The 14,099-nt window shown below is 43.3% G+C and overlaps 3 protein-coding genes across 7 annotated transcripts; all 3 read left to right on the top strand.

Moving 5' to 3' along the window:
• The first annotated feature begins 80 nt into the window (after positions 1-80).
• On the top strand, positions 81-4,938 carry LOC116916862 (dynein regulatory complex protein 11). Of its 2 annotated transcripts, XM_045169666.1 has the most exons (11): positions 81-174; positions 580-1,318; positions 1,823-2,137; positions 2,229-2,361; positions 2,418-2,861; positions 2,948-3,147; positions 3,254-3,451; positions 3,512-3,706; positions 3,802-3,896; positions 4,351-4,432; positions 4,526-4,938. In XM_045169666.1, the coding sequence occupies exons 1-11, from the start codon at positions 167-169 to the stop codon at positions 4,640-4,642; spliced, it is 2,526 nt and encodes an 841-aa protein (XP_045025601.1). In that variant the 5' UTR covers positions 81-166; the 3' UTR covers positions 4,643-4,938. The 2 variants fall into 2 exon arrangements, with proteins under 2 accessions (XP_045025601.1, XP_032778052.2); XM_032922161.2 differs by lacking the exon at positions 81-174 and having other exon boundaries at positions 533-1,318.
• LOC116916864 lies at positions 4,641-8,133 on the top strand. Of its 3 annotated transcripts, XM_045169669.1 has the most exons (6): positions 4,713-4,957; positions 5,079-5,084; positions 5,175-5,422; positions 5,548-5,984; positions 6,056-6,695; positions 6,905-8,133. In XM_045169669.1, the coding sequence occupies exons 3-6, from the start codon at positions 5,183-5,185 to the stop codon at positions 7,430-7,432; spliced, it is 1,845 nt and encodes a 614-aa protein (XP_045025604.1). In that variant the 5' UTR covers positions 4,713-4,957; positions 5,079-5,084; positions 5,175-5,182; the 3' UTR covers positions 7,433-8,133. The 3 variants fall into 3 exon arrangements, with proteins under 3 accessions (XP_045025603.1, XP_045025602.1, XP_045025604.1); XM_045169668.1 differs by having other exon boundaries at positions 4,641-5,084; positions 6,059-6,695; XM_045169667.1 differs by having other exon boundaries at positions 4,641-5,084.
• Positions 8,134-8,930: 797 nt separating this feature from the next.
• On the top strand, positions 8,931-11,025 carry LOC116916877. 2 transcript variants are annotated; one of them, XM_032922184.2, is made up of 4 exons: positions 8,931-9,239; positions 9,316-9,489; positions 9,945-10,008; positions 10,709-11,025. In XM_032922184.2, the coding sequence occupies exons 2-4, from the start codon at positions 9,343-9,345 to the stop codon at positions 10,852-10,854; spliced, it is 357 nt and encodes a 118-aa protein (XP_032778075.1). In that variant the 5' UTR covers positions 8,931-9,239; positions 9,316-9,342; the 3' UTR covers positions 10,855-11,025. The 2 variants fall into 2 exon arrangements, with proteins under 2 accessions (XP_032778075.1, XP_032778073.1); XM_032922182.2 differs by having other exon boundaries at positions 8,931-9,489.
• The last annotated feature ends 3,074 nt before the right edge of the window (positions 11,026-14,099 follow it).

Genomic DNA, 14,099 nt, shown 5'->3' with positions numbered 1-14,099 from the left:
ATATTTGAACGACAACACGAAGCGTTTTATGACGGTGTATATAATGTATAAAAAATCACTATGGCAACGCTTAATCGATACGTACATCTGGATCGGTTCCGGAGCGTCCGTCCGTCATTGTTCCAAGTGAATTCGAGTTCTCGATATCTGAAATTCAAGAGTCATCATGTCCATGTAAGTTTTAAACCCATCTCAGTATTGCTGTCCTATATTTCTGTGTAGCATTTCAGCATGGAGCGCGTCAATCTCAAACGTTCAAGTTCCGTATCCATACGGTGACTCATTGACGGTCAGATTTGCATATCCTTATAGAGGGCAGTGTACTGTGTCTGTACTATTAAATCGAGAATTCAGGTTGTGTGTTTATTTGTAAGGCTGGTGGCACTTTGCCCACTACTGGACCAACCAGTTATACTAAAGGGCCTTGTTAATATGCATATTGTTGTGTTAAAACTGTGACGCAGGTCAATGTTCCAGTCTACCTAGGAACTATTATTTCATTGTCATTGAGACAAACGATATTTGTTTGCTAATCGAATTGTACGGTATGCGTGACACGTCGTTTGAAATCAATGACAGGGTGGACTTGAACGAGCTGTGGCGCTGGGCAGAGGACGAGCTGGAATCGTTATGGGATCAGGAGAAAGCCATTGTTGCATCGCTGCCCGAAAAACACCGCCATGTCCTCTTTTCGCGGCTGAGTCTCGTCTACCTGCGCTACATTGTCGTCGCCCGTCAGCTGGACGTCTGTTACAACAGCATGCTGCACGTCCAGAAACGTCGTGACATCAGCGCCATCATGCGGGCCGTCCTTGGTCGAGTGGTTGAATTGAAAAACGAGCTGGCCATTCTTGATTTTAATGAAACGCCATTCATCGGAGCTGCTCTGGCCCAGCTGAAATTGTCCCCGGAACAAACCGATCCGCCGTTGACGCTGTTGGTCAACGGCGATCGAGACGGAAACGCTTCCGTCCGTTCGGTTAGCGAGACGGAGCGCAAACAGCTTGTCCAGCAATTGCTGCTCAAATTGGAGCGCAATCCACGTCGACAACTGAGCGCCGACAGCGCGTCCATGACGTGGGATGAAGCCGTGGCTCTGATTCAAATTCACGAACGAGCTCGCCAGGGCCGTCTGCGTTTCAACTTGATGAAGCAAATCCGCCAGCAGAAAATGGTGACCGGACGCGGGTTGCACAAGCTGAAGCCCGCCATGAACACCTACACGGCCGCTATCAAAATCCAAAACGCCTGGCGAAGTTTCTTAGCGCTCAAACGCGTCCGTCAAATGCGCCATCAAGAAATGGTTTTCCTCGGAATGGTATTAAAGCAAAACTGTTTTCTATTTCCAATTCCTTTATCTCGCCCCAATGATTTCATGTTGCACGAAAAAAAAAAAATGAGTACGTATTACCATATGTAGCTGCGTAGATTCGACATCAATCATTTGAATATTTAGCCGGCTAAGCACGAACGGCGCAATAGTTGGGTGGGGGGAGGGGTTGGGGAAGAAAAATCTATTTCCTCAAAGAATTCTTTTGTTTTCCGGTCACTAGGTAACAAAACGTCACGTTAAGCAATTTCAAAAACAACAACAACAAAATCACACGCCCAATGCAAAACAGCAGTTTGAATTGAACCCGTGATGGGGTGCGGTCGTGAAAAAAAACAAATGGAGATCTTAATGTAGTGGTGAATAAATTCACTGGGCAGGTCCTTGGTCACGGAGCGTGAAAGACCTTGGAGACGATAGAATCAGCACTTGTTATTGGTGATTAATGGCGAAATTATAGCATGTCGGATGCGGCAAAATGTGTTTCTGCAGGTCCCCAAGAACTACAAAGAGAATGCGGAGATTACGCGAGCGAAAGAACTGGATGCAATGAGAACGCTGAAGCAAACGGAACTCGAAGCGCAATATCAAATCGAGTTGGCAACGCTTCGCGATCGTCAAAGAGACAAAGACGGAGCGGCTATCAGAGAAAGTTTCTTGGAGCAAATTCGACGCTGGTACATCGATCATCGCGAGCATAGCGGCAAATTTCCTGACCTTCCAGCCGAGGACGAAGGGGGATCCAAACTCATCTACAACATGGCCGACCGGCCGGTTGAAACGCCCGTTCCCGTCGTCGTGAAAAAAGTGAGGAACCTTGAACCTTTTCAACAACAAAAACACACGCACGATGTAATCGGTTTTTAATTTTGGGGTTTCATCTTGCCAACGCATGAAGAAAGTAACAGCGCCACCTATGGCCAAAACTTCCAGCAGCATGAAACGGGCCGAAGAGGACCGGCCTAAAGGTGTCGACATGGCACCGTCGCAATGGCTCGAGAAAATCGTCTACGAAAATCAGAAATATTACGGTCCGTTTCGTAACTGGAACTTGTAATTTTCAAATAAAAGATGAGATTTCCTCTAGACGTTTGGAGGGACCGTGCGGAGACGGGTGGGGTCGGCTGGGACCTGGAGCTTCTCAGGGCGCAGGTGTCTGAAGAGCTCAACGACGAAATGCGATTGGAAGCGGACATTAAGGCACGTCGCGAGCTGGAACGATTGAAATCCGCCTACGACCGCGATCGCGGCCGTAAGAGCAAAGGCAAACGGAAAACGGCCCGTAAAGCGGCCAAAAAATCCAAACGAGGGCGCAAAGAGAAAGATTTAACTCCGGACCGGACGCTGGAGTCGTTAGTTGAGGAACTAGTCCAAGTCGGCATCATCCGCTCCTATCCAAAATCCGACATCCGAGATTTCCTCGGATCCATCGCCGTTGTCGATCCGCTCAGTCGCAAATGGAAGCGCGACACTTTCCCTGGACTTGGTGACATCCGCAGCGCCCTCATCGAGTATTGCATCCTAACCCTGGGTATCCCTATTTTCTTCATTTGCCTCTTTTTTTTTAAATTATCATTAAATAAAATCCATCTTCTATCACATTTGACTTTGGTCAAGGCTCGGAGGAGATCCGCAAGAGGACGCCATTGACTCGTTCCGTTTTATTAGCCGGACCGCACGGCTCGGGTAAAAGCTTTTTAATGCACTCCATATGTAACCACATTGGCGCCACTTTATTCGACATCAGCAACTCTTCGTTGATGGGCCGCTATCCGGGAAAGGCCGGGATGACGATGCTTATCCATTTGATCACTAAAGTAACTATATGTATACCGTAACTTCCGTTTAAGCATGTCCCCCTCCCTTACTCCCCATTCATTGAATATATCAAACTCTTTTTCAATTGGATTGGGTCTAAACAAGCTTTCCAGACTGTTGCAACCATCCGTAATCGTCATCGAAGACGTCGACCGTCTATTTATGAAGAAATCGGTGCGCATGGAACGATGGGACATGCGTCGTATGAGGAAGGAATTGCCAAAGATCCTGAGAGCCATTGGACCTGAGGATCGTGTCCTCCTCGTTGGAACATCGTCCACTCCGTGGGAATGCGATCAAAGAGTTAATTTGATGCGATTCAAATCAATTTTTGCATTTCGTCATTTTATTTTTTTTTTCAAGAATCTGTCGCAAGTGTTCCAGCGAATGATTGGCATTCCGCCACCGGATTACGGGACCCGTTTCACCCTGTGGGATCATTTTATCCGTCAAGCGACACGCTCCTCTCAGTACACAACGACTCCGGCGGAATTGACGAATCTGGCACGGATTTCCGACTCGTACACGCCCGGCTCGATTGCTCGATCAGTTTCTGAGGTAACCTATTTTCCTTTTCTTTTTTTGTCTAACTATATTTTAAAAAAACATATGAGATTGTGTGGTAAATGAATGTTCACATAATGACGTCACAGATATTGAGCGAGCGTCGGAAACAGCTGTTGCCACGTCAGATATTACGAGCGGACGAATTCGTGTCGGCGCTGGCCCGTTGCGAACCGATTTACAAGTACGTGAACATCGCCAATCAATTCGCAAGTGATGCGATCGTGAAACCTCAAATGATTGCGAATCTCATTTTCAAAAGAAAATGCGAAGATTTTGTTTTAAGGACATCATTTGTGATTTAGTCTGATCCGTAACCTATTTCTTAAATATTGGGATCACTGCCAAAATAAAAATGGCGTATTCCTGGGCAGTGTGGGTAAATAAGGCAGCCGGTCATGGCAGTTATGCACCAAGAAAAGGCGTAGAAAAAAGGAAAAATGAAAGCTTCCGCTTTTTCCTGGCTTATTTCGGTGTCAGTTTATGACGCCATTTCCCTGAAGAGTACCGCTAGTTTCTTATGACATCCATTCGGGCAAGATTCAAAGAACTGAAGTAAAGGAAGAGGCCGATTAAATGTGGAATTCATTCTTGATTGGCACATCTTCTCTAGCGTTTTTCTTTTCATTTGCCCTAAGGGAGGACGAGGAGAATCTGAGAATGTGGTACGCCAAAACACCTTGTCGACGGAAGCGCCACCGCAACGCCGAAACCGAAGAGGTGATTCTAATACGATTTTTATTATGACGTACAAAAGTACGTATTCAAGGTAAAGGGTGAAATCATTCATTCTGATTGCGTAATAATGATCAGGAGGAGTTCTTGGCTGGCAACGGAAGTGTCAAAGAAAAGAAGAAAAAGAAGAAGAAGAAGAAAGGATCGAAAAAAATGGGCGTCAAATCGACCAAGGCCAAAAAGAAGAGCAAATAATATCGAAGGGAAATGGCAACCAATTCCCTTTTTTTTTTCTCGTTCTATCTCCAATTTCAAAACGAGAAAAACAAAAAACAAAAACCTATACCTCAACTGATATTTATGCTAAATCGGTCGAAAACGAATTCATCTTTTGTTTTCGTTTTCTTACCCTGCCTTTTCGTTGTCGACCAAAGGTCGCGTCTGATCGTTGGTCACCCACTTGTGTTCAAACTCTCGACGACTGTGGATAGATACTTTGTTATTGTCATTCACAGACACTTTGGATTTCAATACAGATTTACTTCAATTCATTTTTGCCTATATTTCCATGTATCAACTCTATTAGATTTCTTTGTTTTATATTGTTCAAATTCACATTTGTTGTTTTTTTCCATATTATTTGGCACCGCCATTTTGTTATTCATGTTGAACGCTTCCATTTCCATCCCAGACCAGGGTAAGTGATATTTTATTTTTGGTTACAAATATTTCATAGTTTGTACTTGAATCTTTTTCATTTTTTTTTATTTTATTGACGCGATTAAAGTGAATCGAATGAGTTCGCTGCAAGACGTGAACGTGGTTCCCACCACTAATTCCACATCATCTTCGGGGCTGGTAAGCGTCGTGGTCGTTTGTATGACAGTTATGGCCGTTTGCGCCCTCGTCTATTTTGCTATCCGTTGCTATTTTGACGAGAGACGATGGCGGGCCAGTGCACTTCTCTGTAAATGTTTGCCACCGCCATCAACGGCCTCACTTGCCGAATGTGGCAATTCGTGCCGATACGTCGAGGTTAGTGCCCCCCTTTTTTTTTTCCTTCTACGATCAATAACTCGTGCGCCATTTTTGCGGTTGATATCAACATCCATTTTCCTTTTTTATTGGTTGCCATATTCTTGGTCATGTGCTTTTGACAGCGGAGGGCAGTTAACGTGGCGGTACAGACTGGCGCGACGGAGCCGTCCGTTTCTAATCGATGGTCGATGTCTGACGTTCGTATGTCGGAAGCGAAACGCATTTCTGGTTGCGCTTTTAGTTCGCCGTTGGCGAATAATAACGAAGCTATACCTAGTTGGCGACCACCGGCTACGGGTTCTAGTCAACGTCAGGGCAGCCATTATTATCGTTTGCAAAAATCGAGTCAGCGCCAAAAGCATCGCAATCATCGTCAAGTTCAACGTCAATATTATCGAGAAGCTCAGCAGCGCGAAGAAGATGATTGTCAGCATTATCCGCTGCGTCGTTCACGTCCCGCTTCTATGATGCCGTCTATTCAAATTCAATCGCCATCCAGCTCGGAATCGTATTCCATTTTGACCATGTCGACTCATTCGAAAAGTGCAGCCATCAGCAAGTGAGTTTTCTCATTAATAATTTGAATAAAAAAAAGTTCTCATATTTTTATTCCATTGACAACGAATGTAGTAGACACTTCACACCTGCCACTTTTTCCGGCTCGGATGACGAGTCTCATCGTCACATTCAGTACAGTAAAAGCGGTTTATCTGAAGGACATTCTTATGGATCTACGAATCCGTATCATCCGCGCTACAACACGCCCGTCTCTGAGCTCAACAACGATGCCGAATCGGTGCTTGCCACGGCTGATATTGAACAGGCTGTTGCGGTTGTTGAGCCCGAAGAAAAGGGTGTAGCTGATGGGGAAGAAGAAGCTAAACCGGAATTGATGAATCATTATTTAATGGATCGGGCCGCGGTAGATGATCGGAAATGGTCAAGAAAAAGTACAAGTCCTCGCAGTATGGTTGACGGCGGGTTTACATCCGCCGAACCGGCCGCTAGTGCTGTAACGTCTGCGACGGATGCCCCCATGATTCCGACCACCACGATCCAGCTGGTGGATGAAGCGACTCAGAGTTGTCCGTCTTCGGTCAGTGGTTGGTATCCTAACCATTTGAAACGTTGCCAGACGTCGAAAACCGACAGCAGTTGCAGCCTGAACGTGGTTTCCGCTGGATACGGTCTTCCGCTCGATATTGCTCGATCCGCTCTGCCGCTCAAGGGCACTTTTCCGTCGTTCGAAATTCTGCCAGGAGGCCGCTTGGTTTGTTTCCAAATTTTTCTTTCTCTTCTTTTACATGCTCATTACCATGTCGTAGACATCTTGCCCTCCCACTCGTTACGCTTTGCTGCTCCGTCTTCTTTTCAACTATGTTTTTATTTCCGCCTTATTTCTGGTTTTCGGGGTGAACTTCCTTTAACCAAAAACTTGAACAAAAAACTGTTTATATTAAACAACAAAAAAATGGATAGGTAAACAGAAGGACGCAGACGGATAATGGCAGTTTGGCTTCGCTGGATTGGGATAATTACGAGAGCGAGCGGTTGCGGTCTGAAATGGATGTCGAGGTGGATTTGGACGACGATTTCGAAGGTGGAGATGGTTATCATCGGTTGACGAACGTGGACGAAGGTGTCGAAGGCATGACCAGCTCTGCCACGCTGATGGCGTCTCACGCGTCGGCCGATACGACGCTGCAAGCGTCGCGTACGTCTCATCGATCGGCGTCGTCTCCCTACGTCCTCTGTTTTGAGTGCAGCGAAGATTTCAGTGTCAACAATGAACGACGTTCTAGTGCCGCCTTTTTCTTCCCACGGCACACGTCCAGCTCGAGTCCGGCTAGTCGTAATGCCAATCGTCGACACCAGCGTCCCGTTGCGCCACCGTCGCCACCGAATCTGCTCGTTTCGCCTCAACAGCCCATAGCGTCTGGCCGTCATCCGCAGCCGGACGGCCAAGATGGACGATCGAGTAAAGCAGTCAGACCTCGCCGAAAGTGAAGATGTTTCTCTTTATCTTCTACGTTTTTCTTTCGTTAATTGCGATTGTGTTGTCGTGCCAAATGTATGAAACTGTTGGACTTGAAAAACAAAAAAATGTGTACTGTCTTTCCTGAAAATGTGACGGATTCAACTCCGACGTCCTTATTTACACTCGTCTTTGTGCTTGCTGCCTCTAGGGGCACATTTAGGTTAACTCTGTTTTTTTTTTTGGTTTTTGTTCTTGTGCATGAAGTTAACAAAACGAGATGGTGGGGGTCGATGAGGATGAACGTCGCAACTCTATTTATCAAGATGACATCCTCTTTGGCGCGCGTGCGTGAAGCTCTCTTCCTTTTCATTTCTGCCCCTCGTTTTTTTTTTTCTTCCTTTTCTGTGGAGATGGGGATTTGTTTTCACGATCCGAAACCGTAGGGGAAAGATGAAAGATGGAAGTGTTGGCATAACCCACTTGACGATCGTTACGCGCGTCATTGTTGTATTCCATTTCAACTGGCGGCTCAATATTTTTCTCCTTGCGTTTTGATCCTTGTCTTTTGTTTCAATTGATGTCGAGACGTCAGTCACTTTATTGAAAAGAAATCCTTATTTTGACGTTAACGTGCTGTTGATGATGCTATGTAATTATCGTTTTGTTTTGTTTTCTTAAATTATTTAAAGATGAGGAAAATAAATCGAGTGTGTTTGATTCTGTTTAAAAACAAGTTGTCGGTCGTGTTATCGGATCAAGGTTCTGTAAATGTATTAGCGAAAGTAGTTGAATAACCAGAATAACCAGTCCTTAAAATATCCCGTTATGGTCGTTAAAGGAGGGGGTTTTATGGTGCATAACAAGTGTAATTCAACTACCGCTCAGAGTAGTAGTTTACTCACTGGATCAATTACGCGCCAAAGATTTGAACACGTATAATCACGCGGGATCGTAATCTACTTGTATACTGTCTGCGTATCAGCGTAAATCTTGATCGAGTTATCTAAAAATGTGCGCGTAGTTTCGGTTTCAACTAATCGACGCGGTTGCGTGACAAGAAAAAAATGGCTGTTATCTCACATCTTAGTATAAACTCTCCGAATCCCTTTATCTATGGGACCTCATTAATATGGATTACTTGTCAAATCCACCGGATACCCTTCTTCTTCTCTTTCTTTTTTCCTTCTTCAATGGATTGTCATTCACACAGCACAACCCCTTCCAAAATAAATCTTCGATCGTGAAACTCAGCGACACTCTTTGAACGGAAACTCAGTTGAGTGAAAAAAAGAAGAAAAAAAAAAAGAAAAAAAGATTTGTCTTGATCAAGTATATTTTTCTTAGTCGGCGAGTTTCAAGTACTTTGTACACATCGCCATCTTTGTCGGCGGATGGTCGTTGAGGGTTAGAGTTCCTTTACCAGACCAATAGCCCTCCCCCTTTCTCGGTTCCTTGATGGCTTTAAAAGAATTGGAGTGCTGCGCGCGCTCGATCCGGACTATAAGATGAACAGTATACCCCCACTCTGTCTCGACTGGCGTCACCATCCCAGTAGCTACCAGACGTCGAGCGTCTTTGTGATGTGCTTGTTGTCGCCCGTCCTATCCCCCCCACCCTCCTATTGGACCGCCTTCCCACCCATCTGTCTACACGTTTGTGGAAACTCTTTTTAAAATTTTGTTTGTTATTGCTGAGAAAAAAAAAAATAATATTTGTTTTTTTAACGATATTTCGTGAGATTTGATGGTGTAATTAGCCGGGGGTAACACGGAACGGGGTAAAAACGGACCGGACGGATCCTTTATTTTAAAAACAGATCCAGCATCTTTTACGGAGGTGAGTGGAATACAAGAGAACATAAACTACCTGAGTGTGTGAGTGCGAATTTAATAAAGAACTATAAAAAAAAAAGGGGGGGTAATAACAATAATTAAAAGACATGGATGGGCGATTGTGGATGTTGGTCGTCTTGGTGATGGTGTTTCCAATTGCAACATCCGCTTTGCGATGTGTCAACTGCAAAGGTTGTTCCAAATTCGAAGACAGCCAAGCAGTGACATGTCCATCATCAGCCGACAGATGTCTAGTAAGTTTTTGTTTTGTTTTTGTTTCACGAAATTTTTCTTGTAACATGTTTTGCGTTCCATCCATTTTTTTGCGGGAGGAATTGAAGCATTTTCTATATTAAATTGGCCTTCTTTCTACTCTACAATCTTTTGCGAGCAGCTTTCTCTTCATTTTTTTCTTTTTTTGGTTATTGCTTTGGTCATTGCCAGCAGCTTTTTCCTTGGGAAATATTATATTCTTGATTTGCGCTTTTCCAAGAGAGCCCTTTCTCTCGTTGGAGCCATCTGCCACCACGGCCGACATCAGCCAGCGGAATAACATGTGGGAAAATGAAATTGAAACGATTGTTATCATTAAAAAAGAAAAACCACCTATTTTCTTTTTTGCGTGTTTTTTTTAATGCTGTTTGTGCTCTTTTTCTCCATTTACTACCTATTTCTATTTCTCGTCCTTCTTATTTTTGTTTTCCCCTAGAAATTGCACCTGCCTTCCGGCCTAATCAACCGCGAATGTGGAGACGAAAAAACCTGTGTTGACAGTAAGTTTTCCTTGGAATTCCCCCCTTTTTTTTTCAAAAAATATTGTTTCCTTCTGTTTTTACCACAACAGAAAAACAAAAATAAAACAACGAATTCCAGCTCTTGTGATGCTAAACAGCAATAGCCATGGAAATGGGTTTATTTGCCTACAGCATATGGCACTGAAAAACATACGAAAGTGGGACGCGAGGGTTAGGTTTCTGCATGTGATTACAAGGTGAAGAGGGTCTATTATTATTCTTTTGCGTAAAACAAAAGAGGAAAAGGGGCTTCATTCTGCATAATAGACACACACTTTCACTTTGCCAAAAAGAAAAGAAGAAGACAAAAACAGCTGCATCCGTATGTCATCGTTTTCGTGACTATTCACTCGGTTGTTTCTCCTGGCTCCATTTTCCTCAATCATTCGAATGCAAAATAACAAAGTCTTCCATTTCTCCAATATCCCTGTTTTCATCCGAACAGTATCAGTTGGAAAGCCTCCTCAGTAGACGGGAGAAATTTGCATAGTTATTAAAAATGTAACCCCTCCCCCCACCCACCCACCCCTTAACAAAACAAAATTGCTATACAATAAACGATATGATGGGCTGACGGTACATAAAGAATTCAATATGGCCGAGTCTGATTGTGAGAGATATGGACTGATGAATGACGGGATCCTGTTATTTGTCTGATTTGCATATTCTGATGAATTAGAAAGCAACGATCGTGATCGCTTCCTGGCCGTCCATTGCTGCGAGACCAACATTTGCAACGGTGGCTCACGTTGGACGTCATCGGGATCCTGTCTGGCCCTTCTACCACTGTTGGCGACATCGTTCCGTTCCTTTTTCCGCTATTGATTCATTTGCTCCTTTCGCTTCCCGCTTTCACACGCGTCCCATTTCATTCGTTTTAATCTTTTTTTTTGTTTCTTTTAATACACGTAGCCCTTCTTCATTAGTCTGCGCCTCTATTTATGGGTGTTTGTGTGTATATGCGATGAATACACGAAGCTTGTTCCTGCCCAGTAAGCAAACGCCAACTGGACATTTATTCCTCCTGATGCTGCGACTAGACGGCCAATAAGAATCTGGGATAGAACCCTATACTCATTTTCCCATATTTTCACGATGTTGGTCAATACAAGACTTGCTTGTGGTATCCTTCTCTCTCTCTTTTGTGTATGTTTGCATGCGAGACGGGAAAGCCGAAGAGAAAAGAGGTCAACGTGCCATTGGGGCCTGTCCTGCTGTTCACGTCTACGTGAATCGAGTTCTGAATGAATAGGAATGCTATACACCGTCAAACATGAAAGAAAAAACATGAACCCATTTAGTTTAGACGATTTCTGGCTTTACTCTCTGCTACTCTATAAATCTTTAAAAAAAAAAACGAAAGAAGATCTCAACTGTTTTCTATTCTTCTCTTGATACATCAAGCTTTTCTTGCCAGGCATGCAATAATATGCAAGTATCGTGTTCCATAAAAATGTGGTCAACACAAAAGATATTTAGTTACAATGAGGAAGAAGGAAAGAAAAAAAAAACATGGCGGAAATGTTGTGAAAACATCAGGAGAATTGCGATAATCGATTATCGATTATGACTATCATTTCGATTAACAATAAAGATGAAAGATTACGTCGCAGTTGGAGAATGTGTTGACCCGATTATAAATCGCATTCGTTTGATTATCTGCTGAACCGACACGAAAAAGACAAAGCACGTAGCAAACTCAATAACAATGAGGAAGTTGCCAAGTTCAAGGTTTTTTTCTTCTTCTTCTTCGAATGGTGGGTCTTGACGCACACGATCGGTGCCCTACTCCCGATGCTAACCGATGTGAGTGATAAAGCCAGGAAGGTATAAGGTGTTCTCTCTCTATATATATATATTTTTTTTTTTTCACGGAAGGTCGGCCTTTTTTTTGTATCCACTCGAGGGGCTTATTTTGCGGTCGTTTGGTTTTGTGTGATGTCACTTTTTTTGAGGTCAGCCAAATAACAACAGCCGCCGGCACAGGTGGTGCTGCTGTCTCTGGGTACATTTGGTGCCTATCGTTTGGTCAGCAAATTCAACCATTTTTCCGTTGTTGTTTGGACTCGTATTATTATTGAATTTTTCCTTCTTTTCCTCATCTTATTTCTATATGGACTCAATACGATAGACATCCGCACAGAGGCTTGATGCTCTGATAGTTTTCTGTCACAGTTAGTTGCCACCAGACGACGTAAGCACGTGCCACATGTATAGTTTTCTCGCCCAAATCAGCATGTGTGTGGCTCTTCAAAATCAACTATAGTAGTACAAGTATTTTTATTCATATTTATTGTAGCAGATATTCGTGATGTTGGGGAAAAGGCTCTTCTTTTTTTTTTACAACTGTTGGCTGATAAATGGCAGGGCCATATAAATTCTTGGTGGACTCGGCAACTGCTGCTGGCTTGCCGTTTCCACCAATATTATAATGCCATTCGGTTAGCGACCTCAATTTTCACTGGACAACAGCTGAAACATTTTCTTTAGATGTTCTACCTGGTGTATTCTCGCTTTGTTGGCCATTATGGACCTAGTTTTATTTATTTATTTTTATTTTTAGAATTTTCTCGTGTTCAATTGTTGCGTTTTTGCCCATTCGGAAAACAAAAGACAGTGGTCGCCCGCACTTGTTGCCCAACGACAGAGAGGGAAAAAAAACTCGACAAAATGTTGTTCTTTCTAGTTTAGTGTAATGTACTTCACGTTAATAAGTTTTGTGAGCTAATATGAAATTATGAATCCGTTAGAAACGACATTCATTTGTCTGCTCGTCTCGTGGTTGGCGTTTTTTGGACGAGGAGCAGGAGGAGTGGTAGTGTTGTAAATTCAGCCTTATGTTGTCAAGGCTCGAGATAGATTTGAAGCACATTCAACGCATATGTTGTGTGTTTGCTGATAAGAAATAAAGGTGACTTCTAAAAAGGAGGGAATGACTTTTGTTGAAATAAGGCGAGAGAGAGAGAGCTCAACTAATAAGCCCAGGATGATGATAATGAGGTAGAAATGTCGGCTCACGTTATCTAGCCTGGTCACCGACTTCAACAACCGGAACGAAGGAAAACACACAACAACGGTGCCACAACTGCTGTTGTCGCATACGTAGTCATAACTAAATAACCTGATTAACATGATAAAAAAAAGAAGGTTTTGATGAAAAATGCTAGTTGCGATGTTTGGTCAAGATGGCGATCAAAAAATGCCGACCGTAGTTTTTGTGATGCCCAGTGAAATATAACGGAGGATTATATTGAGTCATTGGCGAAAAAATTTTTTTTCTCCCCCGTTTTTTCAGGAATGAATGACAGAAAGTTTTAAGAGTTGCATGTTTGGTTTGCTTTTTAATATCCTGGGCTGAGATCCAGGTTCTTTTTTTTTTTTTTATGCAAAAAAAAAGCGACATAAAAAGTCATATGGCGACTTTCCAGTTTTTAGGAGGCTACGGTCTCATGAGTGGGAAAACACGTGTGCAGTTTGTCATTCTTCAAAGACTCTCTTCATTTCTTTATTGGCCGTTCTGTAAGAATGACGCGATAGGTGTTTTTGACCAAGTTGTTTATCCTAATTTTGTTTTAGTTTCAATTCCAAGAAAAAACAAAACAAAACGTAACATATTGTTTTTTAAAGACTAAACAGACACCCCTCTGTCTAATGTTGACGTTAGATGGCGTCGATCGAAAGGACTCTTTTGGGGAAGGGGAAAGACGTCATTGGAATGGGGAGGGGAGAGAAAATCTTGCACGAAACCTCCAAAAAAATCTTCCCAGAAAAAACTAAAAAAAGAAATGATGACGTTCCTTTGAACCTCAAATGTTAAAAAAGGAGATCTGAGGGGGAAAGAAATCGAAAAGTTTTGCAACGAGGAATGACAGAAATGGCCGCCATTTCCGCGTATCGTTGGGTATCGTTGTCGGCTGTGCGTGATGATATTATAGAGTACACACATGCATTTAGCCGGCAGATAAACAGGTAAAACGATAGACAAACACACTGGGTATGTGTGTGTGGGGGCGTCAGAGAGAACGTTCCTTTTCTTCTCTCATTTTGTCCGCCTCGAGTTGCATGGCGTT

The sequence above is a fragment of the Daphnia magna genome, linkage group LG2 (assembly GCF_020631705.1).
Source record: "Daphnia magna isolate NIES linkage group LG2, ASM2063170v1.1, whole genome shotgun sequence".
Classification (NCBI taxonomy): Eukaryota; Metazoa; Arthropoda; class Branchiopoda; order Diplostraca; family Daphniidae; genus Daphnia; species Daphnia magna.
Note: the sequence above shows the minus strand (reverse complement) of the source record. Positions and strands in the feature narration are given on the sequence as shown.

Excerpts from the sequence above, each read along its gene's own strand:
- LOC116916862 (XM_032922161.2), top strand. The coding sequence starts at position 548 with ATGCGTGACACGTCGTTTGAAATCAATGACAGGGTGGACTTGAACGAG. Across the intron at positions 2,862-2,947 it reads GTATTGCATCCTAACCCTGG|GCTCGGAGGAGATCCGCAAG; the intron begins GTATCCCTATTT and ends ACTTTGGTCAAG. Across the intron at positions 3,897-4,350 it reads CGTTGCGAACCGATTTACAA|GGAGGACGAGGAGAATCTGA; the intron begins GTACGTGAACAT and ends ATTTGCCCTAAG.
- LOC116916864 (XM_045169667.1), top strand. The coding sequence starts at position 4,655 with ATGGCAACCAATTCCCTTTTTTTTTTCTCGTTCTATCTCCAATTTCAA. Across the intron at positions 5,085-5,174 it reads CATTTCCATCCCAGACCAGG|TGAATCGAATGAGTTCGCTG; the intron begins GTAAGTGATATT and ends ACGCGATTAAAG. Across the intron at positions 6,696-6,904 it reads TTCTGCCAGGAGGCCGCTTG|GTAAACAGAAGGACGCAGAC; the intron begins GTTTGTTTCCAA and ends AAAAATGGATAG.
- LOC116916877 (XM_032922184.2), top strand. The coding sequence starts at position 9,343 with ATGGATGGGCGATTGTGGATGTTGGTCGTCTTGGTGATGGTGTTTCCA. Across the intron at positions 9,490-9,944 it reads CATCAGCCGACAGATGTCTA|AAATTGCACCTGCCTTCCGG; the intron begins GTAAGTTTTTGT and ends GTTTTCCCCTAG. Across the intron at positions 10,009-10,708 it reads CGAAAAAACCTGTGTTGACA|AAAGCAACGATCGTGATCGC; the intron begins GTAAGTTTTCCT and ends CTGATGAATTAG.